Consider the following 24858-nt stretch of genomic DNA (forward strand, 5'->3'; position numbering starts at 1 on the left):
ATGCTACACTAAAAATACAAGACATTTTCACATACCCCCACTCCTCATCCCACCCCCCAATCTTACCACATCAACAACTATGGCACTTTCACTGCATTTGACAAATACATTTTGGAGCACTGCTACACCACATGGATTGTAGTTTACATTGTAGTTTACACTCTCTCCCAGTCCATTCAGTGGGTTATGGCAGGATATAGAATGTCCTGCTTCTGTCCCTGCAATATCATTCAGGAGTACTCTAAGTCCCAAAAAATGCTCACATATTGTACCTCCTTTTCCCTCAGGGGAACTGAACATGGGAACTCCCATATGGCAGGCAGAAGCCCAATCCCTTTAGCCACATCCAATTCCTTCTGTTTCATTTTTAAGACAATTTTTCCAGATATTCAATTCTTGGTTGTCAAGTTTTTGCTTTCTGCACTTAAATATCTCATTCCACTGCCTTCTTGCCTACATGGATTCCAATGAGAAATTGGCACTTAATCTTATTGAGGCCCTGTTGCACATGACACATTTCTTCTTTCTTGAAGCTTGCAGAATTCTTTGTCTTTGGCATTCAACAGTTTGATTATAATATGCCATGGTATGGGTCTCTTTGGCTATTTTGCTTGGCATTGATTGTCATGGATGTATATATTCGTGTCTTGCATTATATTTGGGAAGTTTTCACCATTATTTCTTTGACTATTTTCTCCACTTCTTTCTTTTTCTTCTTCTGGGATTCCTATAATACATATATTGGTATACTTGATGGTGTCTCATAGTTTCCTCAGTCTCTGTTCACTTTTCTTCATTCTTTCATCTTTCTGCTTATTAGACCAGAAGACTTCAATTATTTTCATGTTCACTGATCCTTTGTTCTACAGCTCCAATCTGCTTTGGTATCTCTTTAAGAATTTTAAATGTGTTACTGTGGTCTTTAGCTCTGTTTCCGTATCATAATTTACAACTATTTGTGTTCATTTATAATTTTTTAAATTTATTTATTTATTCCCCCTCCCCCCCCCCATTTTTTGCACTCAATGTTTACTGTGTCCATTCACTGTGTGTTCTTCTGCTTCTGCTTTTCTTTTCTACAGGCGGCACTGGGAACTGATTCTGGAACCTTCTGGAGTGGGAGAGAGGCATTGCATCAACTCAGCTCCCTGGTTGGCTGTGTCTCTTATTGTCTGTCCTCTGTGTCTCTTTTTGTTGCATCATCTTCTTATGCTAGCTCTCCATGTGGGCCAGCACTCCTGCACAGGCCAGCACTCTTGCATGTGCCAGTAACCCATGTGGGCCAACTCTCTGCTCAGGCCCTGGGAAACAAACCCTGGACCTCCTATATGGAAGATGGGAGCCCAAGCACTTGAGCCACATCTGCTTCCCTACAGTTTTCCTGATATTCCTTAGTTCTTTGCCCATGTTTGACTTTAGCTCTTTGAACATATTTAGGACCATTAAAAAAAAAAGTATTTGTGTGGTATGTCCCAGGTCTTACTTGTCTTCACTGGTGGTTTCTATTGCTTTAATTTTCTCTTTCCTAGGACACCACTTCCTGTTTTTAGGTATGTTTTGTAATTTTTTGTTGAAACCTAAACATTTTGATATTTTAGCATGTTATTGCTGGAATTTAGACTCTGAGCTGTCTGTTCCTTAAGTTTGCACAAAAGTAGTGTTAGGACAGTACTTTCCTTGAATGCCAGGGGTTAACAAAAGAAAAGAAAGAAAAAAGTAATACCATTCTCAGACTTTGCAGATTGACTTGTGTCAGTGCTCTCCTTCAGGGTTTATGCATACCAAGAGTTTATAGAATAGCTCCAGGTCAAAGTACATGAGCTGGTCCTTTGTGTGCATGCCTCATGTCAGGGCATGTGTATGTGGTCTAAGAAATTCCTCATTTACGTGGACAGGAATGTTCCTTTCCCCCTGGAAAACAGTGTTCTCATGGTCCAGGCACTGCATAGTGCATCCTACAGCCAGCAATCCTTTGCCCCAGGCAGCAGGATTTGAGTTCTGCAGGAGAGCTCTGTGAGCTACATTGTACTCAAGAGACAAGTTCAGGGATGGGCTACCAGCAGACAGATTTGTGCAGGACACATACACCTCCAACATGTGCTCCAGAGTTATGCTGCTCCCTCCTGAATCCCGACCAGGGATCTGCCCTGGGAGTCCTCACAGGCTCAGTGATGAGTGGCTGAGGGGCGAGGATGGGGTGAGCCAGGACACCACAAGAGTCTACTGCTTTTAAGTAAACTTTTTTTTGACTCAGGGCTCGTCCTCCTACTCTGTCCTTTTCTTCTGCAGTTTTGAGAAAAAAATGTTTCTGTCCTTTCTTGCTGGTTGTTCAAAGTTCCTGTTGGTATGGAACCTTGCAGCATCTCGCTTTGCCATCTCGATTGGGGAATGCCGCCACTTTGAGCAGCATTTGAGTCCTCACCCCTATTATCTGGGTGTGCTCCTCTCAGATGACGTGGGGTCAGCCCTGTGAGCCACTCTGGGCAGATTCTCAAGGCAGCTTGGGCAGGGCCTGGGTGGATGGAGGAGAGAGAAGTAGATAAGGGAACAGGGTAGGATGCTGGTGAGCAGGTGCAGAGTCTGCAGAGGTGCCGATGTCATTTCTGAGTTAGAAAATCCAGCCCAAAGAGAAACCACACGCTTAGTCACTCCTACCTGAGACGGGTGGGTGGCATTTTAATGGCTCTGGTTTGCAACAGAAGGAGGAGGAAGAGAAGGAGGAGCCAGTGTTTCTCCCTGTCCATGGCGGTTGGTGCTCCAGCCCTTAAAGTGGTTTTCTGAAAAGCCCGGGCATTCTTCCATCGGACAGAGGCCAGGAAAGTGCGGATCTCCATGGGTTGCAGTGTGATGGCTGCAGGATGCAGTGAGGGGGCCGGGGTGTGGACGGCAGAGCCTGGGGTTGCAAGGGGAGATGAGGAGTGAAGGCAGCACCCACCTTCCTCTGCCTCATCCCACGGGAATGCCTCCCTCAAGCCTGCACATCATCTCCTGCTCAAAGTCCCCCGGGGAGCCATTCCACCTCGGAACCTCAGCCCTGTTGCTGGGGCCTGGACAGGAAACCATCAAGCCTTCCCCACCCGGAACACCGCACTCAGACCATACGCCCCTGCCCTGGGTATCTCCATCGCCTCCCTCCTCCAAGCTTCTGCCGTCCCCGGGGCAGGCTCCCACCCGTGTTCGTGTTCCACTGGAGCCTGGACGCGGCCCTCCGGGGCTGGTTGGCAGCCAGCGTGGTCTCCCGCAGGTGAGTGATGGTGAAGGTGGAGAACAGGTACTGCGGCCGTGGGTGGGCCAGGTGAGAATGGGCAGAGCAGAGCCGGGTTTCCCCGCTCCCCCTCTCTGTCCCCTTCCACCTCTGCTCACCCGCAAGTCCAAGGTCACGGGCGAGCTCAGGTTGCGGCCCGAGTCCTCCCCAAGGGCGAACTGGTGCTCGAGGCGCAGCAGCAGGGTCCGCGAGTCCCAGCGGGCCAGCGTGAGCAGGTGCACGGAGGGCGGCAGCTCCCTGCGCAGCGCATAGAACTGCAGGGACCGGAGGGGCGGGGCTGAGCCTGGGGCCGGCGGGCGTGCCACACGTGGGAGGGCGTGGCTTGACCCAGAGGGCGGGGCTGAGCCTGGGGCCGGCGGGCGTGCCACACGTGGGAGGGCGTGGCTTGATCCAGAGGGCGGGGCTGAGCCTGGGCCAGTGGGCGTGCCACACGTGGGAGGGCGTGGCTTGACCCAGAGGGCGGGGCTGAGCCTGGGGCCGGCGGGCGTGCCACACGTGGGAGGGTGGGGCTTGACCCAGAGGGCGGGGCTGAGCCTGGGCCTGGCGGGCGTGCCACACGTGGGAGGGCGGGGCTTGACCCAGAGGGCGGGGCTGAGCCTGGGGCCAGTGGGCGTGCCACACGTGGGAGGGTGGGGCTTGACCCAGAGGGCGGGGCTGAGCCTGGGGCCGGTGGGCGTGCCACACGTGGGAGGGCGGGGCTTGACCCAGAGGGCGGGGTTGAGCCTGGGCCGGTGGGCGTGCCACACGTGGGAGGGCGGGGCTTGACCCAGAGGGCGGGGCTGAGCCAGGAGGGGCAGGGCTAAGGTGGAAGGGCGGGCCTGAGACAGGGATGAGCTCAGGTGGGAAGGGCGAGGCTGAGCCTGGGGCCGGGTGGGCGTGCCGCACGTGGGAGGGCGTGGCTTGACCAGAAGGGGCGGGGCTGAGCTATCCCCCCATAGGCGGGGCTCAGATAGGGTCCTCTCTGAGTGGGCGGGGCTCGGACTGAAGGCCGGGGCTTAAAGTCAGCATTGAGGGGCAGGGGCTGAGCCAAGCGCAGGAGGCGGGCCTAAGGGGCGGGGCTTACCTAGGGAAGGGGCGGGGCTCGGATGGGGAGAGCCTTGGCCGAGCGGGCGGGGCTCAAGTGTGGGCGGGGCATGGACACGAGGGCAGGGCTTAAAGGTTGTGTTGAGGGGCGGGGCTAAGCCGAATGCAGGGGGCGGGGCTGAGCAAGAGGGTTCTGAGCACTGGTCCACCTTCCCAAGAAACGTGAAGGTGCCAGCCTGGGAGCCGGTCAGCCCGCGTAGGAGGACGGGACAGAGGTGGAGCTTGACGGACAAGGAAGGGCAAGGTCCCCGTCCACCTATTTCTCGCCCTGTCCTTACCTGGGCTGGAGGTGGGGCCCCTCCCCAGCCCCCCTCCCTGTCCTCAAGCCCCTTCCCCACCTCCAACCTCCCCGCCCCCACTCTGCACCGAATCCATCACCGTTTGGCCTCGGACGTCGCTGCGGGGCTGGCTGGAAGGGGCTCCGCGGTCCGCGGCCAGCACCACCTGCGGCGCCAGCACCTCCCGCTCCGCCTGCAGCCGGTGCCCGGCGGCCGCGGCCTCGGCCTTGTCCAGCAGCACCAGGTGGCGGCCGCGCACCCACAGCCCCGGCCCCTGCCAGTCCGCGCCCGATTCCAGCAACGGCTCAAATACACCTCGCTCATCGTCTGTGATGCCCCTCCGGTGCACCTGGGGAAGATCAGGCAGGGAAGGGGTGTGAGCCGGGGAAGGCCGTGACCAGTGAGGTCATGTACGTGTGGGTGTCGTGGGTAGGGAGATTGAGGGAGGGACCTGGGGGAGACCTGGAGGTGAGGGATGGAAACAGCTGGTGGGAGAACAGGACCAAACAGGAGTCAGGTGAAGGAAAAGGGATGTGGACAGGGAGGACCCCGACTGGACAAAGGTCCTGGACAGGCCCTGGGCAAGGAAGAGACAGTGACCTAGAGAAAGGAACTGGCGTGGGCCTGCAGGTGGTCTCAGAGGGCTTGGCCAAGGGTCTTAGGCCCCCTCCACCTCTCGTGGGCTGCGTCTGGGAGGCAAGTGGGACAGAAAGAGGGTCAAGGCCTGACCAGGAGAGCAGAGTGGGAACGGGACATGGGCCCAAGGGCAGTGCCTGAGTGGGAGGAGATCACCCACCACAGGCCACCTGGGGAAGGGGACCAGGTGACAGTCTGGCAGGAGGACCCGGGCGTGGACGGGCTCTGGCCACTCACCATGAGCTCCAGGGAGCCGTCCCGCAGGCTGCTGCCCCCCTGAGAGCGGTCGGTCAGCACCGTCAGCTGCACCTTCCCGTCCTGGGGTAGGGGCCACGGTCAGGGGCGGCCCCCTGTGCCCGCCCCAGCACACAGGCAGCAAACAGGGGAGGTGGAGGTGTGGGCGTTCACTCAGCACGAGGGGCTCATCCCAGGGTGGGCAAGGGGAGGGTGGAATGCTTGGTGGAGGGCCAGGCGTGGGGTCTGCAGGGTACCGTGATGTAGATGCGGGTGTTGACCGGGTAGTAGTTTCCTGCCACACTGTGAGTCTGGTTCAGCTTCCAGGTGGGCCGGTAATTGCGCCTGGGCCGATGGGAGGCAGATGTGTCAGGTCGGGGGGCTGGAGCCCTCTGGCCCACCTCCTTCCTTCAACACTTACATGGCCCATCCGTGCCCCTGCTGTTCTCTAGGCCCGTCTCCCATAGGCCACCCCCTGCCCCCAAGGTCCCCACCCATCCATCCCCACCTCCTCTCCAGGATCTCCCGGCCATTGCTGTCTGTGTAGAAACGTCCCTTTGTCTTCAGCCTCGTGTCAAACCGACTGATGATCTCCTTCCCCCAGCCAACACTGTAAGAGATGGGAGGGCAGGAAGGTAAGCCTCCCCTAAGCCCTACCCCGCCCCTGGCCCCCTTGTCTTCCCAGCCTGTGCCCACTCACTCCATGGGTATCGGTCCCACCGTCCACTCCAACTCCAGGTGCCTCTGTCCTGGGTACAGGCGGACCACCTGGGAGCACCAGGGTGAGAAGTTCTGGTGCACCTCCTGGACCAAGGGTGTCTGTGGGCACAGGAGGTGGGGTGGGGCTGGAGTAGCCATAATCTGAACCCCACTAGGTTCCGTCTCAGATGTGGACCCCACAAAGACTCACCTTGTGATCAAGACCATTAACCAACACTCTTCCCTCTATGCCATCAAGGGGCCCCTCCCATCTCTTTCCAACCCAGGCTTTGCTCCCTTGCCCCACTTATCACAATTTCCAATTGCCTACAGGAATGAGTATGTTTATGCTTAATTAAGTCAAAATGATACACAATAAATTACAATATATAGTGTACAACATGTAAAAGCCTGAATATATGTATGTGTATATGTGCATATGTGTACATATATATCAGACCCTGAAATTACCTCCTAATTCCCAGTAATCCTGCCCCATCCTCCAGCAGCCTGTTCCTCAGCAACTCCTTATCTGCTCTGTCATTTCAGTTTTTCCATTTACTAAAATTTACATAAAGGGAATGATACATCTTATACTGTTGCTAGGCTCTCACTCAACATCACTGTTTTGAAATTCATTCATTATTTTATTTTATTTTTCTTCTTTATTTTCTTTTAAATGTTACCAACACAGCTATCATGTGATTTTTGACAAAAACACATGATTCAGTAGAAGATTCTGCCTTTTCAACAAAGAATGCCATATAATAGGGTATATATACACATACAAAAATTGAGAACTTGGGTCTATGCCTCATGCCATCTAAAAAATTAACTCAAAATATTTCACAGAGCTAGTGGATCATAGGTTTACCCTATAAGTCTAAAACTTCTCAAAGGAAATATGGGTCAAAATTATTTTGACCTTGGGTTGGTAAGGATTTTGTAGATATGAAAAAAAAAATACAGGACCCATAAAATTTTGAGAAATTCAATTTCCCTAAAATTAAGAACTTGTGCTTTTATAAGGAGACTGCTTAGAAATATTTAAAGAGTAGCCATAAATTGGGAGAAAATATTTATAATCCACATATCTGATGAAGTATTCATATCCAGAATAGGTAAAGAATTCTTAATAATTAATAATATGGAACAATGTAATTACTATTTTGCCAAAGAATATTTACCCCTGGTGAATGAAATCAATAGAAATGAAATGATGCTCAACATCATTATTTGTTAGGTAAATGTAAATTTAAAACTTAATGAGATAAATTTCACATCTATTTGGAATCATAAACTTATATAGACTGACCATATCAAAGGTTGGTAAAGATGGGGAAATGTAATCCTGTACACAGCTGTACAATGAAGAACCAGTTTGTAAAACAATTGTCAGTGCCTTAGGAACTATGTACTGCAACACACAGCCATCCAGTATGAGGTGGAATCTCCTGAGCCACTCTCTAAGCCAACTCAGCATGGAAATGCATGACCTTCTCCCCAGCGTGGGACATGACTCCCAGGGATGAGCCTCCCCAGCACTGAGGGATTTTACTACCAAGAACCAGCTGCTGATGTAACTAGAAAAAGAGCCTGAATAAAAGGGTCAACTCAGACCAGCAGAATATCTCAGCATACATGTAATATCAGGTGTTAAAAACTGCTTTTTGACATTGAATAAAAGGGGGAAATGGAAAGGACAAATGAGTTTATATGGCTATGAGTCTGGAAAAAAGAGTCAGGAGGTCATCAGAGGGGTCACGCTTATGCATGCCTTAGCAGGGTCCCAGAGACTGCCAAAGTAGATACAAGCCCAGGTACTGGTTCTCCTGAGGGCTACAGAGACCCACAGGTTCTATGGCCATGGCAGAAGGCTCTGGAGTTCAGGGGCATGTCAGTTGGCCCTACTTTGGAGTTGGTGTTCCTGAGTGTGATGGAGCTGGACTCAGATATGACCTTTCTATACATGCCTCTTCTGTCGCTTTTACTGAACCTATGGTTGGTGCTGGGGTTGGCGTACACTCAGGAGACCTGAATCTCTGGACTGTCCAAGTGACAGCCAGGCCCTGAGCCTCAGCAGACTTACTACTCCTACTCTCTGGTTTATTGGACTTACCCTGGCCAGCTAACAGGGAGGTGAAGTAGGTCAAGAACCACAACGGGGAGCCAAGAGTGCCTACAACTGCAAGTAGAATTGCATCCATCATCCATGTGGAATTTAATCCCCTCTTGATATAGCGGTGGAGTGGACATAACTTTCCCAGGGTCCACAGGATGGAGGAATAGAGTATGAATTAGAGTGGACTTACTGATATTCTACTATGGAACTATTGTGATTAGTAATGGATGAAATTGTAGCATTGATGTGGAGAAAGTGGCCATGGTAGTGCTGAGAGTAGGGAAAGGGAAGAAGAGATATGATGTGGGGGCATTTTCAGGACTTGGAGTGGTCCTGGGTGGTACTGCAGGGACAGATGCTGGACATTGTATGTCCTGCCATGGCCCACTGGTTGGACTACAGGAGAGTGTAAACTACAATGTAAAGCATTATCCATGCGGTGCAGCAGTGCTCCAAAAGGTATTCACCAAATGCAATGAATGGTACAAGATGATGAAAGAGGTTGTTGATGTGGGAGGAGTGGGGTGAGGGGGGTGTAGGGTATATGGGGACCTCATATTTTCTTAATGTACCATTTAAAAAAATATAAAGAGAAAAAAAGAAAGAAATCCTACAATTCAACAATAAAAAGACAATCAAAATGGGCTAAAGACTTGAATAGACTGTAGAATTTCATCCATATACTTAAGGTAATTACTTACAAAGCAAGATTACTACTTCCATGTTGCTAATGGGTTTTTTTTGTCTGTTTGTTTGTTTGTTTGTTTAGGAAGTACCAGTGATTGAACCCAGAACCTCGTACATGGGAAGCAGGCACCCAACCACTGAGCTTTATCTCCACTTCCTAGTGAGAGTTGGATTTTTCATTCGTTTGTTTTTGTATTTAGGAGGTACAAGGGATTCAACCTGGGACCTCATACATGGGAAGCAGGAGCTCAACCACTTGAGCTACATCTGCTGCCCTGCTAATTGGTTTTTGTATCTTATGGCTTTCTTATGCCTCCTTTCCTGAACACTGCGTAGCATTTGAGCTGGCCCCTCAGGGATCTACATCAAAAAAAATAAAAAATAAAAAAAAATAAAAAGAAAGAAAAGGAAAAAAAAAAAGACAGCAAGAGAGAGAAAGAAGAAAAGGAAAAAGGGAAAAACTTGTTTTGGTCTCCGAATAGATGCTGAAGGGAAGCTGGAAGCCACAAGCACATTGCTCAGCAATCCACCAGACCAACCTCAACTTGTGACCCCAATTTTGAGGAAGACAGAGTTTTCTCCGTCTGTTCTGACACTTGCTGCATGGGGTTGCCATTTCCACTGCCTACACCACACCTGTGGCTGCAGAATGGGAGCCGGTTGCTGGCTCATGCATGCACTCACTGCATTTGAAAGCTCAGCAGTTTCTCCCTTTGTCTGGCAATCCCATGTTGTTTCTAATGTCTGAGCACATGCTAGGGTTACAAACTGGTTAAGACCAATATATTTGTCCAGCTCTTTCATTGTTTATTTTGTAGAAAGAGTGAGTAGAACTTCTTAGTCTGCCACTAGGATTCTATCAGAGTCAATTATCTTTGAAAAAGATTTAAATAATAATGTGTCTTTTAAAATTACTCAAGTATCATTTTTGGCATCCTTCATTCTTTCTGTATATCCAGATTTCTATCTGGTATCATCTTTCTCCTGCCTGAGGGATTCCTTTGACATTCATGTGCAGCAAGTGAGCTGATTTATAAATTCTTCCAAATTCTATTTTGTCTGAACAAAGTCGTTATTTTTGTTCCTTTTAGAACAGGGGTTCTTTACCAGGGGCCCAGGGACCCCCAGGAGATCCACAGAAAGATTTCAGGGGGTCCATAAACTTTGGAATAATCCTAAAATTTAATTATAAGACGTGCCAGTGTTGAGGGTCATAAAACTATCTGCTGCTACATTCTGAGAAGGGGTCCATGGTTTTCTCCTGACTGGCGAAGGGGTCCGTGGAACAAAAAAGTTTAAGAACCCTGTTTTAGATACATGTCTTTTGGTGGTATAGGATTCACGGTTGATATTTTAATTCTTTCACTTCTTTATGGATGTTGCTTCATTCTCTTTTGGCTTGCATTGTTTCTTATGAGAAATATGCTGCCAATCTTCTTTGGTTCTCTGTAACATGTACTTAATCTCTGGTTACTTTTTATGAATTTTTCCCTTATCCATGTTTTTAAGCAATCAGATTATGATTTTTCTTGAATCTTGAGTTTGTGGTTTGTTGAGGTTTTGAATGTCTTATTTCTCATTTTCATTCAATTTGGAAATTTTGGGACATTTTTCAACGAAATGGGGTTTTTTTTTCCCTGCTTTCCTCTTTTGAAGAGTACAATTTTAGGAATATGATGCTATTTCAAGTTGTCCCAAAGCTCCCTGATGCTCTGTTCATTTTTTCAGTCATCTTTTTTTTCCCTCTGGACTTTTCATTCTGGATAGTTACTACTGCGAGGTGTTCAAGCTCACCTCATCTTTCCTATGCAGCATCTGATCTGTTTTATCTATTCAGTGTATTTTTCATCCCAGACATCGCTGATTGCATCTTTCGTAGTTTGATTTGTATCTCTTTTTTGGCGTTCTGTGTCCTTACTTAAAATGCCGACTCTTTATTCAAGGTTTCTGAATACACTGAATGCAGTTATAATACCTGTTTCTAATGCCCATGCCTACTGTACTATCATTCTGCATGACTTTTTGCTCCTCACTATGGGTTGTATGTTAGTGTTTCTCTCTATGCTTGGAAATTTTTATTGAATGCCAGACATTGAGAATTTCATGCTTTGGATACTGAATTCTTTTCATATTCTTTCAAAAGTTTTTACCTTGAGCCTGGGAGACCTTTCAGTTACTTGGAAATGGATACTTTTAGGTTTGCTTCTAAATGTTGTTAGGCAGAACCAGAGCAGCCTTTTGTCCAGGAAAATTCTCCTCAATCATGAGACAATACTCTGAGAACTCTATCTCATGCCCCATGAATTTGAGACATAACCTTCTGTCTTGTATAAGGCAACACTGTTTTGTATGGCTCTGGGGCAGTAGCTAAAACAGTACCATAATACAGTGACCCAGGCGTACACTACAGAAACACACCTTAAGGGCAAATTTCCAAACATTCATGTCAAACGTGATGCTCTAAAGCAGATGCATTGTGAGTTTTATCAACACCTGCCTCATTCCCACTACAAGAGGAAATGTCAATGCCTGGCCATGTGTTACTTTTCAGGTTCCCGACCTGTTGTGTCCTTTCAAATACAGAATCAGAATTGGAACCATGGTTTCTACTCTAGATGCAAAACTCACCAATGTCCAGTCTTGGTAAGACCCTTCCAAACTCCAATCAAGGTGCAACTATGGCACCACGGGGAGTCCTTGGTGTAAACTCCAATTCAGGCACGATCCCCCCATTCCTAGCTAGAAATGTGAGTTGTCTGCTTTCCAGTGTGAGCTTAAATCCTTATATCTACAGCATAAGTGAAAGCCCCAAAGTGTGTTACCAAAGCTAACATTCCATAACCCCAGGGTACAACCCGGAACCGACAATTCCACAGGTCTTAAACCCGCCTCAGTGTGCAATGTAGGTCCTCAGGCCACCTAGCACCAGGACACAACCAGTCCAGGGGTTCCCACAACCATGCGTGGTCTCCCTTCCAATGCCAGCATCCCCTGTGCCACCCGCCTCACCGTCCCTAGCTCCGAACCTTCACCAGGTGGGTCTTGGGTGAGAGATTCACTGGAACTGGAGTTGAATACTCAGGCTTGAAGATGTAGACTCCTGAGTAATTGCTGGCTATATACCTGAAGCATTGGTGGGCAAGAGGAGTGGGTCAGGACCAGCTCAGCTCCCAGAGCTCTCCTGGACACGGTGGCCACGTCTCACCCATAAAAGGCCTGTTGGATGGACAACTGAAGCTTCTGGTCCCGGTTCTCAATCTTTTTCAAGAGCCCATTTTGGGCGTCGAACTCAGCCCGGAGGTGCTGGAGAGAGAGGGGGGCAGATGAGGCTGAGGATGTGTGTCTCAGGGGTGGCAGCCTGTCCTTCTATGTGCTCAGGACAAATGCCTGGTGTCGCCTGTAACTATTCCCTTTTTCTCACTCTCTACACCCAATCCTTTGGTAAGTTGTTGGTTCTTCCTTCAAATTCCTTCCACACGTTTTTGATGATGGATAGTGGTGGTGGTAGCACAACATTGTGAATGTGATTAACAGCACTGAATCGTAGATCTGAATGTGGTTAAAGGGGCAATTTTAGATTGTTTAAATGTTACTAGAACATAAAAATGTTACTAGAAAGAAACTATTGGACTGTAAAACCTACACAGTGAACCCCAATGTTAGCTATGGACTCTATTTAATACTACAATTTTAATAATATTCTTTCATCTAATGTTAACAAAGTTACCACACTAACGCAAAGTGGTAATAATACTGTGGTATGTGGGAACTCTAATATCTGCATGATTTTCCTCTGTAAACCTATAACTTCTCTAATCTAAAAAGATGTTTTTAAAAAGTCCTTCCAGTGTGTGGACCTGCTTTACTATCCCTGTGGCTACCGCTAGCCGTGCCATCCCTTAGCACCAAAGCCTGACTATTGCTGTCACTTCTTCCCTGGCCAGCCGACTTACCCCTCTCACGTCCGAAAGCTTTTCTACAAAGGGTGGAGCACTTTGGCAGACCTGTCTCATGCTCTCGCTGCAGACACTCACGTCGCCCACCTCTTTCAAGTCTCTGCTTGAATGTCCCCTCCTTGGTGAGGACTTCCCTGCCCCTGGCCCATCACCGCCACCTGCCTGCCCTGACGACACACAACCCTGCCCTCATATTTCTCCAGAGCACACAATGCCATCATGACATCACTGATCCCTTACTTGCCTGGCTCCCCTCTAGGACCCTTTCTCACTCCTGGGTCGCCATGGACTTCAGAAGCGTCACGGGGGGGGGGGGGGGGAGGCTAGAAATTGGGACCCCACCTCATTTTCAATGGCCAGCTCAGGAGATTGTGACACAGGTGGGCTGGACTGAGAAGAGCTGGCCTGCGGGGTTGGCTCAGGGACTCGGGTCACAGAGTAGATGTTGATGCCCAGGGCAGGTGCTTTGGCTGGGAACAGCAGCTCAGGGGGTCGCCCCCTACCGTCGATGTTGGGAAGGTCGACAACCTGATGCCGCAGAGGGAGGGAAACTGAGGGAGAGTTCTGCTGCTCTACAGACACCCACACTCTGGGGCAAGGCCAGGCTAGGGAAGACATTGCTCCAGGTGGGGAGACTGCCATAGATGAGGCAAAGGTGGAACGATTCTAGGGTGCAAGAGGGAGATCCACTGATGGGGCAGAAACTGATAGGGGGGAGTGAGAGAAGGGGAAGGGGTGATAGCAGGAGCTGCAGGTGGGGAGACTGTCATAGAAAAAAGATTTACGATGGGACCCAGCCTGCAGGACATCTTGGGGGGCGGTGAAATCCACGGGTGGGAGATATTCACAGGCGTAGATGTTTCTGGGCGGGAGAGGCGAGGGACGGCGCACCTCGCTGGGCACAGCCTCTCCACTAGCGTCCAGCACCAAGAAACTGCCTTTGCTGACTGGCAGCCGCAGCATCCACTGCACCTGGCGGCCCAGGGGGTTGTAGACGAAGACTCGGAACTGGGGTGTTGGGGTGGATGTCAGCCAGGGCAGGCCTTGCCTCCCCCGCCTGCCCCACCACGGCCTCGCGCCAGGCTGGCAGGACTGACCCGTCCTGGGGCGTTCAGGCCCTGCCCAGGTGTGCACAGGCCCACCTGAGCACAGCGGTGAGGCTCCCTTGGCCTGAGCCCTGTCCCAGGTCATCCTCACCTGCACCCCCGTTCCAGGTTGTCAAGGTTCCTTGACCCCCGGGCCACAGCAATCTGCTTTGCCCAATTTCTGTCCACATGTGATCCTGTTCACGTGGTCTTCCTACCAGGACGCCTACCTACCTCCTACCTACCAGGACTCCTACCTGTTTCTGAAGAGACCCCGCCCCTCCTGGTCTCCCTAGCTGTAAATGACACAGTCCCCATCCCTTTCCACGCACTCTTGGGGTTACTCAGCCCAATCCCACGCGATGCTCCCTGTCACCTCGGCTCCCTGCGTTACAAACGTTCCTTCTCTCTACCTAGCCCCGCCCCTGTGGTCTAATCCACGCCCTGTCGAAGCCCCGCCCACTCCAATCCCCTCCCCTCCCGGCCTGGTTTAGGCCGCGCCCCGAACCACGCCCACTGGCGACCAGGCCCCGCCCCCCGGGCCCGCGCACGCGCTTCGCCGTCTGGCTGAGCGCGCAGGCGCTGACGTTGAGTTCGCGGCAGAACGTGAAGGTCTCCTCGGAGCCGCTGAGCCGGGCCAGCGCGTTGCTCAGGAGCACCTGCGGGGAGGGCGAGCGCGAACCCCCTCTGTGAGCCGCCCCCCTCCGCCCTCCCTCCAGGCCTCGCCCACGCAGCTGCGCCTCCCGCCCTGCCCCACCCCTTCCCGCTGCCCTAGCCCCGCGCGCGCCCCTCACAGGCCGCGGCCCCCGAAAGACGCGCCCCTCGAAGACCCGCCCCAGGTCCCGCCCCCAGGCCCCGCCCCACTCACGGCGCAGGACCCGCCCCTCCAGTTCACCGCCCACGCGCACCTCCGAGGCCCCGCCCCGCCCCCATACTCTTAGGCCCTGCCCAGGCCCCGCCCCGCGCACCTCGCAGGCCCAGCCCCGCGCACCTCCCAGGCGCCCCTGGCCCCGCCCCCCGCACACCGCAGGCCCCGCCCCACACCTCGCAGGCCCCGCCCCGCGCACCTCGCAGGCCCAGCCCCGCGCACCTCCCAGGCGCCCCTGGCCCCGCCCCCCGCACACCGCAGGCCCCGCCCCACACCTCGCAGGCCCCGCCCCGCGCACCTCGCAGGCCCAGCCCCGCGCACCTCCCAGGCGCCCCTGGCCCCGCCCCACGCACACCGCAGGCCCCGCCCCACACCTCGCAGGCCCCGCCCCACGCACCTCCCAGGCCCAGCCCCACGCACCTCGTAGGCCCCGCCCAGGCCCCGCCCCGCACCTCGCAGGCCCCGCCCCACACCTCGCAGGCCCCGCCTCGCGCACCTCGCAGGCCCCGCCCCGCGCACCTCCCAGGCCCAGCCCCACGCACCTCGCAGGCCCCGCCCAGGCCCCGCCCCCGCACCTCGTAGGCCCCGCCCCGCAGTTCCCAGGCTCCTCTCTCCCCATTCACCTCAATCAAGCTTCGGCCTCCCCAAGCCCCGCCCACCGCAGGGCCCTCCTCACGCAGGCCCCGCCACCCAGGCCCCGCCCCCGCACCTCGCAGGCCCCGCCCCCGCACCTCGCAGGCCCCGCCTCCGCCGCGCAGGCCCCGCCCCGCACCTCGCAGGCCCAGCCCCGCGCACCTCGCAGGCCCCGCGCCCGCACCCCGCAGGCCCCGCCCCGCACCTCGCAGGCCCCGCCCCGCACCCCGCAGGCCCCGCCCCCGCACCTCGCAGGCCCCGCCTCCGCCACGCAGGCCCCGCCCCGCACCTCGCAGGCCCCGCCCCGCGCACCTCGCAGGCCCCGCCCCGCGCACCTCCCAGGCCCAGCCCCACGCACCTCGCAGGCCCCGCCCAGGCCCCGCCCCCGCACCTCGTAGGCCCCGCCCCGCAGTTCCCAGGCTCCTCTCTCCCCATTCACCTCAATCAAGCTTCGGCCTCCCCAAGCCCCGCCCACCGCAGGGCCCTCCTCACGCAGGCCCCGCCACCCAGGCCCCGCCCCCGCACCTCGCAGGCCCCGCCCCCGCACCTCGCAGGCCCCGCCTCCGCCGCGCAGGCCCCGCCCCGCACCTCGCAGGCCCCGCCCCGCGCACCTCGCAGGCCCCGCGCCCGCACCCCGCAGGCCCCGCCCCACACCTCGCAGGCCCCGCCCCGCACCCCGCAGGCCCCGCCCCGCACCTCGCAGGCCCCCGCCCCCGCACCCCGCAGGCCCCGCCCCCGCACCCCGCAGGCCCCGCCCCGCACCCCGCAGGCCCCGCCCCGCACCTCGCAGGACCCGCCCCCGCACCTCGCAGGACCCGCCCCACACACCTCGCAGGCCCCGCCCCCGCCCCCCGCAGGCCCCGCCCCCGCGCCCCGCAGGCCCCGCCCCGCACCTCGCAGGGCCCCCAGCCCGCGGCGAGCTGGCGCGCGTAGTCGTCCGCCACCTGCTGCCTGGAGGTGCCGCTGACGGCGTCGTGGTGCTGCAGCACGGCCATGGCCTCCCCTGCGGGCGACCGGCAGCCTCCGGGGTCTCCGCGGGACACCCCGCCCGACCCCCGGGGCCCGCGTCGGCGGAGGGGGCCGGGGGCCCGCCTGGGGTCGCCTACCGAGGGGCGCGCTGTCTCCGCTGCCGTAGGGTCCCTCGTTGGCCGCCGGGCCCGCCAGCGCCTCCAGCTGGCTGCACACCTGGGCAGGGGGCGTGTTGGGGCGGCGGGTCTGCGCGGGACCCCCGGGGCCGCCCCCACAGCCGGGCGCCCCCGCACCTGCAGGAAGTTGTAGCTGCGGCGCTCGTAGCGTTTGAGGGCCGGCCGGCTGGAGAAGTAGCCGGTCCAGAAGGCCCGGGGGCCGTCGGCGTAGGGGAAGAAGTCGTCCTCCTTCACCGACCTGGGGGCGGGGGCGTTGAGGGCCGGCCACAGCCCGGGGACCCCCCCACCCCCCAGCCTCCCGGTGCCCCCAGGTACCAGGTGAGGTTGGCCTTGTGCAGCTGCCAGAGGTAACAGGCGGGGGTGGAGTAGAGCACGTGGACGCGGCTGCCCTTGGCCTGCTGTGGGGAAGGAGTGGGGGGTGAGCCCTCGGGAGCATCTGGGGGGGCTCACACATGCCCAGACCGCGAGCGCACCATCTCACATCCCATAAACAATTAGGAGTTTTTTATTTTGGCTGAAAGCCAATGCCCAATGTAATAATTAAAATTTGACAGAGGGACGCTATCACCATCCTTCAAAGAAATCCTGAAATACAATATATTAGAACTTATATGCAAAATTCTATAAAATATTTCTGTTTAAGGACAAAAATATAAGTCAGCAAAAATAGGAAATTAGCGCACACGATATATAAATATGAAGAGAATACATTGAATTGTTGCAGGAGTAACCTTGAGAATATGGTTCTTATTTAAGAGTATAGTTAAATATTCCACAGCCCCTAGAGCTGAAAAGATAAAAGGGGCAATAAAATCATAATGAGCTTCAAAAATATAATAGACGTTTTCCATGCTTCCTGGTGGGAAGAAACTGATACAGATAAACCTACTGAAAACTTTAGCTTCAGATCAAATCTAGAATGCTCACTTACATTGGATGGTGACTATGTAGATTTCAACAATAAATATGATTAAATGCTCTTTGCTTATTACTACCTGTCTTGGTTTGCCACAGGGCTGCTGCTGCAAAGCACCAGAAATGGGTTAGCTTTTATAATGGGAAGTTTATTGTGGGGAAAATCCTACAGTTCCAGGGTCATGAAACTTCCAAGTCAAAGCACGGTTAGAGATGCTTTCTTACTAAAGTCAGCTACAGGTGATCCCGGTATCCTGCCACATGGTGATCAGGCATATGGCAGGGCTTGTGTCTCCAGCATTGAGCTGCTCCATGGTCCAGCCCCTTGGGGGCCTTTTTCTGTGCCTCTGTGCCCTGTTGATTCCAGACTTGAAGACCTCTCTCAGCTTCTCAGGGATTCTCTGCCTTTCAGAAGCTGTAGACCAGCCTAGAGTCCTCTCTCTCTAGGTTCTCCTTTCACTCACGTGGCAGAATCAAATGGCAGCCTCCTCATTTGCTGTGTGGCTCTTCCTCTGTGTGTCCATTTATATAACACTTCCATGGGTGTGGAAATTTGAGTGACTTTTAAATATTTTTAAAAGATTTATTTATTCTCTCCTGCCCCCCACCCTGTTGTTTTTGCTGTCTGTGTTGTCTTCTTTTCTTACTTTTCTCTAGGATTCAATGCTGGGGACTCTGATGTGTAGAGAGGTTCCCTGTCAATTGTGTCATCTCAGTTCCTGGTTTGTGCCGCACTTCACCTTGACACTTGCCTTGTCTCTCTTTTGATGTGTCATCATCTTGCTGCATGTCTCACTAGCACAGGCACTGGCTCATCACACAGGCTCATCTTTTTCACCGGAAGGCCCCAGGGATCGAACCTGGGTCCTTCCATAGGGATGCCCTCCCAAATCCTCTTCCCTTAAATTTATTTTTAAAAGTATAGAAAGTCACAAATGCAAAAGAATAGCAGACACAGCATTGTAGGAGTACATACATAGTGATCTGAGGTAGCTGGTCAAGGGGTGTTATAGTTTTCTGGCCGCCAAAGCAAATGCATGCAATGGGCTTACACAAATGGGAATTCAGTGGCTCACGGTTTGAGGCGAGAAGTCCAACATCAAGGCAATATCAAGGCGATGATTTCTCCCAGAAGACAGTGGGATTCTGGGGCTGGCTGCTGGTGATCCTTGGTCCTGGGCTGTTCTGTCACATGGCAATGCACGTGGCGGCGTCTCCTGGCTTCTCCTTTCTTTCCTAGTTCTGTTGATTTCCAGCTTTTAGCAGCTCCCTGGGGCTTTCTCTCTCTTAGTGACCTTCCCCGTAAGGCCTTCAGTAACTAGATTAAAACCCATCCTGATTTCATCCGTGCCACATTTTAGCAGAAGAAACCTCATCAAAAGGTCCCATTTAATGGATTAAGTTAAAGTACATGTTTTTCTGGGGTACATTGTTCTAAGCCACCACAACGTGTGTGTTTTGTGTATTCCTGTGCAGCTGGGTACAGATTGCTATGTTTTTCTTCTCTTTCTTGTGCAGGAAGTTCCACATAAGCAAATGCAAAATCTGAGTTTTGCTCAGGTCATTCCCTAATATATTGAGTATGTCAGAACAAATCTATGTATTCAGAATGAGCATTCCAGCAAAAACTACTGCAGACAATTTTGATCAAGTGCTGGAGTCAGAGGTATAATTTTTTATTTCTTAGAAAAAATCTCCCTTAGGTTCAGGTGGCCATGATTTGCGTACATGTGCAACTTATGCAAAATACACAGGGACACAGGTGCACACTTCTATCTAGAGTCCTGCAAAGCACAGGTACCCTCATAAAATACACGGGGCATGTTTACACTGTATCTGCTTCCAAGGGGCAGCCATGTTGCCTGTTCTGTTCAGTGCATGTCACACAAGAGGCACTCAGTAAACATTTGCATAAATTAAGGTATGCAAATAGGACTACTGTAGGCTATCCATGCATGCACACACACTCTGCACTCCTGCATACACATAACATGCATCTCACCAACATCCCTCACAGGCATAGACCCATAGACACAAACATGAACGATGTCTGTCCAACCTACGTTCTCACAATTTTCCAGGAAGCTGAGGATGTAGACATATTACTAACCAGAGTCAGTCCCTGCCTTCTTGGAATTCCCACCTGAGGGGCAGAGAGAGGCATCAAACAGATCCTTATCTAATTCCTGTTGTCCTGGTTGTGACATCAGACAGCTATTCATGGGAGTAAGGGCCTTGCCTACAGGGTAGGAAGGGCTTCCAGGAAGACGGGACATTACTGCTGGGGCTTTGAAGGAGTACAAGGAGTCCAGCCAGAAATATTAATAACAAATGATAATCACAGGCACTTATTGGGCATTGTATGCCAGGCATTGTTCTCCATGCCTGGCATGTGTGAAATCATTACATTTTACAACAGCTCTGTTATATGACGGTGCTCATTTTCACTTGAGATGGATTTGGTGGGAAGGGGTGTGCTTAGTTTCCTAGGCTGCCCAAAGTAATAACATAACATGGTTTGGTTTAGGCAATGGAATTTTATTCTCTTACAGCTATAGTTGGGGAAATTGTCCAAATCGAGGCTTTGTCAAAGCAATGCTTTCTTCCTGAAGACTGACTGCCAGTGATCCTTAATTCCTCTGCCACATGGCCAGGCACATGGTGATATATCTTGGGCTCTCCTTTCTCTTTCAGGTTTTGTTGCTTTCTGCTTCTTGCTTCTGTAACTCCTTCCCTCTATGTATTCCTCCCATTTATAAAGGACTCCAGTAAGAGGATTACTTCAGGGTCACACCTTAACTGAAATACCCTCATCAAAAATTCCTGCTTACAATGTGTTTGCACTCACAGTAATGGATTAAATTTTAGAACGTTTTTCTGGGGTATATGCAGTTTCAAACCATTAGAGTGTTTTAGATTAGAGAGAGATCAGCCTTCCGTGCAGATGTGAAAGAACAACAACTTTTCCATGTAACTGCCATTATGGCATGCTTATTGGACATTTACCAATATTCTGTACATAAACACCCCCCCACACACACAAAATCCTGCATATCCAAAAATGGGCTTGATGAGAATGTGTGCAGGTACTGTGGGATTAGCACATGGAGCTGAAGAGAAAAACTTCCCACAGTTGTAGAGCAGGAATTATTTTACTATAGACGAGGCAACTAGTGGCCATCAGAACCTGTTTTAAATTATCTAACCGAGGACAATTTGCCACAGAGACATGATTTAGGAAATCAATCAGCCTCTCCAAGTCACCAAGGATTCTAGAGCTAATGTCAACACAGTCCCTTTTCTGAAAGTATGCCCTGCCCTGAACACACTCGTCCTCCAAACCCAATATAACATGGGGAGTCTGCTATGCTCCAAAAAGCTGTGCCTGATCAACCTAGCTTCTCCCTACTTAAGAAAGCAATAAATTCAGTTTTGTGCATGAGGTGGCCTCATTTTTTAAAATATTACAGTGCATTGGACACAATTTCATCAGGATCTGCCCATATATCCCCATTACAATTTCTAGTCAATGCCCTTACTTTAACACCCTCTGAGATTGAAAATTCAATTCACCTTGTAATTCAGCCATTCACAGGATGAGATACTGGGTTTGGTTTTCATTAAACTCAACTTGGAGACGACAGGAGGGAAGGATTTCTTTCAAGGCATGTATAATAAATTCTGGGTCACTTACATGTCTCTTGAGCTGGGCATTTGAAGCCCTAAGAGCTCATCCTTCTTTCTCCAATTACAAGAACAATTAAGAGGGGTAGGCAGTCTCACTCATTAGTTTGACCAAACTGTTCTAAATTCTCAAATACTTGGCCACCCCCAACTTTGCCTCTTATAAGCATTTCATTAGGGGTGCCCAGTGGTGATATTTGCCAAGCTCTGCTACAACACACTGTGGACTCTCACTGAACTCTTTACTAGTGGAAATAAAGATCTCAATGTATCTTTTTGTAAAAAAGGACAATTAAATTTAAAAAAGAAAAAAGGAAAAAATAAAATAAATCTAATCAGAGTGAAAAATCACTTCCACATAATGGGGAGGGCACACTCACCTCTGCATTGACCAACCAGATGAGCTTGTCCAGGTTACTGAACCACATTTCGGCAAGTCTGTAATGGAAATCTGAGCCCATTGTCATGATTATGTGGTTGGTGCGGTAATATTTGGCCTGAAGGGAAAATGGTGGTATCTTCTTAGACCAGAACGCCTTGGTGTCTCCTACCATCCCACTACCCAACAACAGCTGTGGCCCCAGTTTTGAGGACTGTGTTTGAAGTATGAGACTATATGGACAATAAATGTAAAGATTTGTTCCATTTCTAAGGGCCCACCAAAAGGGAGTCTCCTGAACATGGCTGGGAAGGATGCTGCCCACTTCTGATCAAGGATGCACACAGATCCAGGGGATGGGCCTGCATAATGATGCAAAGAATGAACTCGACCAGGCCAGGCTGCCTGGGCTGGCTTCCACCTACTGTGCATTTTGGGCTCATGGACATACTCACCTGTTCACCATTCGGCTTGTCAGTTTTTCATCTTGAATTGGCATGATAGTGTGATTTTCCTCCCACTGTTTTCCTAGTCATTTAGGGGACCCCTGTGCCATGGGAAGGCCCATTGAGTAATATTATCTACCTGAGATTTAGAGACTGCTGTCAGCTGTACCTGATGATGGACATGGGAGGGTCAAAGGTACCTGTTTGTAGGCCAAATCCAGGAAGTGTGTCACCACCTGCTGAGCGTTGTAGTGGGGATTGGAAATGGTCTCCACTATGATTGGGTCATCACACAGAATATCCCAGCATAGCCCCTCTGGTGGGTTGTAGAGGGAAGGGAGGACACCTGTGGATGGGCCATGGGTCATGGAGTGAGGTAAGGGTTGCTCTGGAGTCCATGACTCTCTGCACACCACCCACTTCTGCACCTAGGGCAATGGTGACTCACTGGTGAAGAGGTCAGCGGATGGGACCTGCAGACTGGCACTGCCCCGCCACACCTGCTCCATCTCAGCTGCTTCCTGTCGTACATGGAAGTCCTGGTAGTCCACGCGCCCCAAGAACAAGCCGTCGAAGCCCATCTGGGAAGAAGGGAGACTGTTCAGAGCACAGAGCAGGGAGGGGCGGAACCTAATTCCCATTTACTCCCAGCAAGTGTGAGAGGGGCCAGGTAGAGGCAGAGTGGGATGGGCCAGAGTGGAGAGTGGAAGCAGATGGGCCAGAGGCAGAGTAGAGAGCCCCTTGCACCCCGGAATTAAAGGGGAAGAGTGGGGGTAACGACCCAACATGAGGAGCAAAGCAAGTCTAAATGCAGGGCTTGGGGTGGGGGTGCAGGAGCCGGTGTTCCAAGTGGAAGTGGATTAGAATAAACCAGGTAATCGAGAACCAGGGAGGGAAGGGGGTTAGGGCCCTATCTGGTTACAACATGGCAGAACCTCAGAGGGGTGGCCCAGCTCGAATCAGGTTGAGCAGGCATGGCCTGAGCACAGGGGAGGCTGGGACAAAGGCAGAATGCAGTGAGGTGTCCTGGCGCGGGTTGGGCCAAGGGTGGGGTGGGGTGGCACCTGGGCGAAGAGCGAGGCCTGCTCCCGCGAGTGGCCAAAGGGGTCGATGTGCCAGGCCACGTGGGGGCGGCCAGCTCTGCCAAATGTGTCCTTCAGGAAGCGCAGCCCCAGCGTCATCTGGTCCACAATAGCGCCATAGTAGGTGGTGGCCTCGTCATTCATCACCCAGCCACCGTTGGCAAATTCTAGGCGCCCTGGTCAGGAGAAACAAGATGGGGGACAGGTCACAGGTTAGGGCCTAAAGGTGTCAGGTGATATTGGGGCAAGAAGACCTGCAAGAATAGCCAAGATGAGAGAGAACAGCCTGAGTCCCTTGGGGCCAGGGATGGAGAGGGTGATTAAGTTATCTTGGGGTGGCAGCCTTCCAAGGCAAGAGACTGGTGGGTGTGGGGCTTTGCAGCATGCATAGAAGTTCTCGATGCAAGTGCATGTGAAAGTTCTTATAACATGCCTGCACATGTCATGAGAACAGCAGATGTAGAGCAGAAATAGAAGCCAGACTGGGATTTCTCTTTGAATTTCCTTGGAGCAGACTCACCTTCTTGCACCAGCTTCTGCACAGCCGTCTGAATGTCCGAAGTCTGCTGGTGCCACCAACGGGAGAAGAAGGCCATCTCCACATAGATGAAGCGTCGAGAGGGCTTGGCCAAAAGGGCTTGCACCACAGAGTTCAGGATGTCCTTCACACTCTCAGAAATCAAGTTTATTGGGTCTGTGTGCATGGCAGGCAATGGCAGACAAATGGTAAAGGCACAAGAGAGACGTGGCCACATAAAGAGAGCCAATGCTGGGTGCATCCCAAACCCCATGGCCCCAGTATTTGGGCCCAGACCTTTGTAGGGGACTCACAGTGCCCCTGGGAGGCTTGAGGCCCAGAGCCCACTCTCTACTCACCGCCTTCAAAGTACTGGTCCACTGTTTTGAGCCAGCCCACGTCATTGTGTGAGTGGGCCACCAGGTGCACGTTGAGCATGTCTGGCTGCACCTCGGGACACGTCTGCACAGGGTCCCCAAACCCACACACACAGCCTTTGGCACCTTCCTACCCCAGCCACCCACCTTCTACCCCGGGGAAGATCAGAGGCTGGGAAGGAGGGTACCTTTTGCACCTTATCAAATATCAGTCAAGTGGGCCCGGATTTCAAAGGTGGGAACACTGTGCCTGGCCCATGTGCCAGTGAGGCTGGGCCCCCTCCTGTGATGACACCCAAAGGAGACACACATCACAGCCTCAGGCCGACAGACGCACAGCCGTGCAGCAGGCACACACAAAGCAAACACACCTCCACGCCCTGCACAGACAAGCTCGCTCTGCGGGGCACCTGTGCCCTCGGGCCCACCCCGGCCTGCACCCACTTGTCAGCACTTTCCCTGCAGGCACCTCACACCTGGTAGCCACCTGCAGCCCCAGACGCCTCCAGGAGCCAAAGCAGGAGAAGGAAGGGGAGAATCTGAGGCCCGGAGACAGCGGAGTTGGTCCCAGCCCCAACCTTGGGGGTCCCCTCTGTGCCCAGACCCCTGTTGTCCCTGGAATCACGACCGTGGGTGCCCATCGCTCCCAGGCTGCTACCATCACCTGCTTATCGGTTGTGGCTGTGACGAAACAAAGGCCCCACCTTCATGTCAGGCTGGCCAATCCGGGCGGGTGGGGCGGGGCAGGGGCGGGGCCTGGCGGTCAC

General features: G+C 52.6%; 1 protein-coding gene across 1 annotated transcript; it reads right to left on the bottom strand.

Annotated features, from left to right (window-relative positions):
- Positions 1-1024: 1024 nt before the first annotated feature.
- Positions 1025-24732, bottom strand: LOC101442197 (lysosomal alpha-mannosidase-like). The gene is made up of 25 exons (XM_058290309.1): positions 24568-24732; positions 24074-24176; positions 23718-23891; positions 23180-23373; positions 22564-22696; positions 22316-22461; positions 21671-21787; positions 17007-17089; positions 16809-16929; positions 16653-16731; positions 16440-16549; positions 14597-14704; positions 13852-13968; positions 13303-13488; positions 12210-12307; positions 12031-12127; positions 6197-6315; positions 6005-6106; positions 5754-5841; positions 5500-5580; positions 4742-4975; positions 3364-3519; positions 3172-3274; positions 2656-2893; positions 1025-2512 (listed from the first exon to the last, which is right to left on the bottom strand). The coding sequence occupies exons 1-25, from the start codon at positions 24730-24732 to the stop codon at positions 2428-2430; spliced, it is 3237 nt and encodes a 1078-aa protein (XP_058146292.1). The 3' UTR covers positions 1025-2427.
- Positions 24733-24858: the final 126 nt, after the last annotated feature.

Source organism: Dasypus novemcinctus, chromosome 30 (genome assembly GCF_030445035.2).
Source record: "Dasypus novemcinctus isolate mDasNov1 chromosome 30, mDasNov1.1.hap2, whole genome shotgun sequence".
Classification (NCBI taxonomy): Eukaryota; Metazoa; Chordata; class Mammalia; order Cingulata; family Dasypodidae; genus Dasypus; species Dasypus novemcinctus.

What these genes read in the sequence shown, in the direction of transcription:
- LOC101442197 (XM_058290309.1), bottom strand. Translation starts at nt 24,732, where the DNA reads ATGGGCACCCACGGTCGTGATTCCAGGGACAACAGGGGTCTGGGCACA. An exon ending in GGGCTGCAGGTGGCTACCAG is followed by an intron (nt 24,177 to 24,567) that starts GTGTGAGGTGCC and finishes GACCCTGTGCAG; the next exon opens with ACGTGTCCCGAGGTGCAGCC. An exon ending in CCAGCCAGCCCCGCAGCGAC is followed by an intron (nt 3,520 to 4,741) that starts GTCCGAGGCCAA and finishes CGGTCCCTGCAG; the next exon opens with TTCTATGCGCTGCGCAGGGA.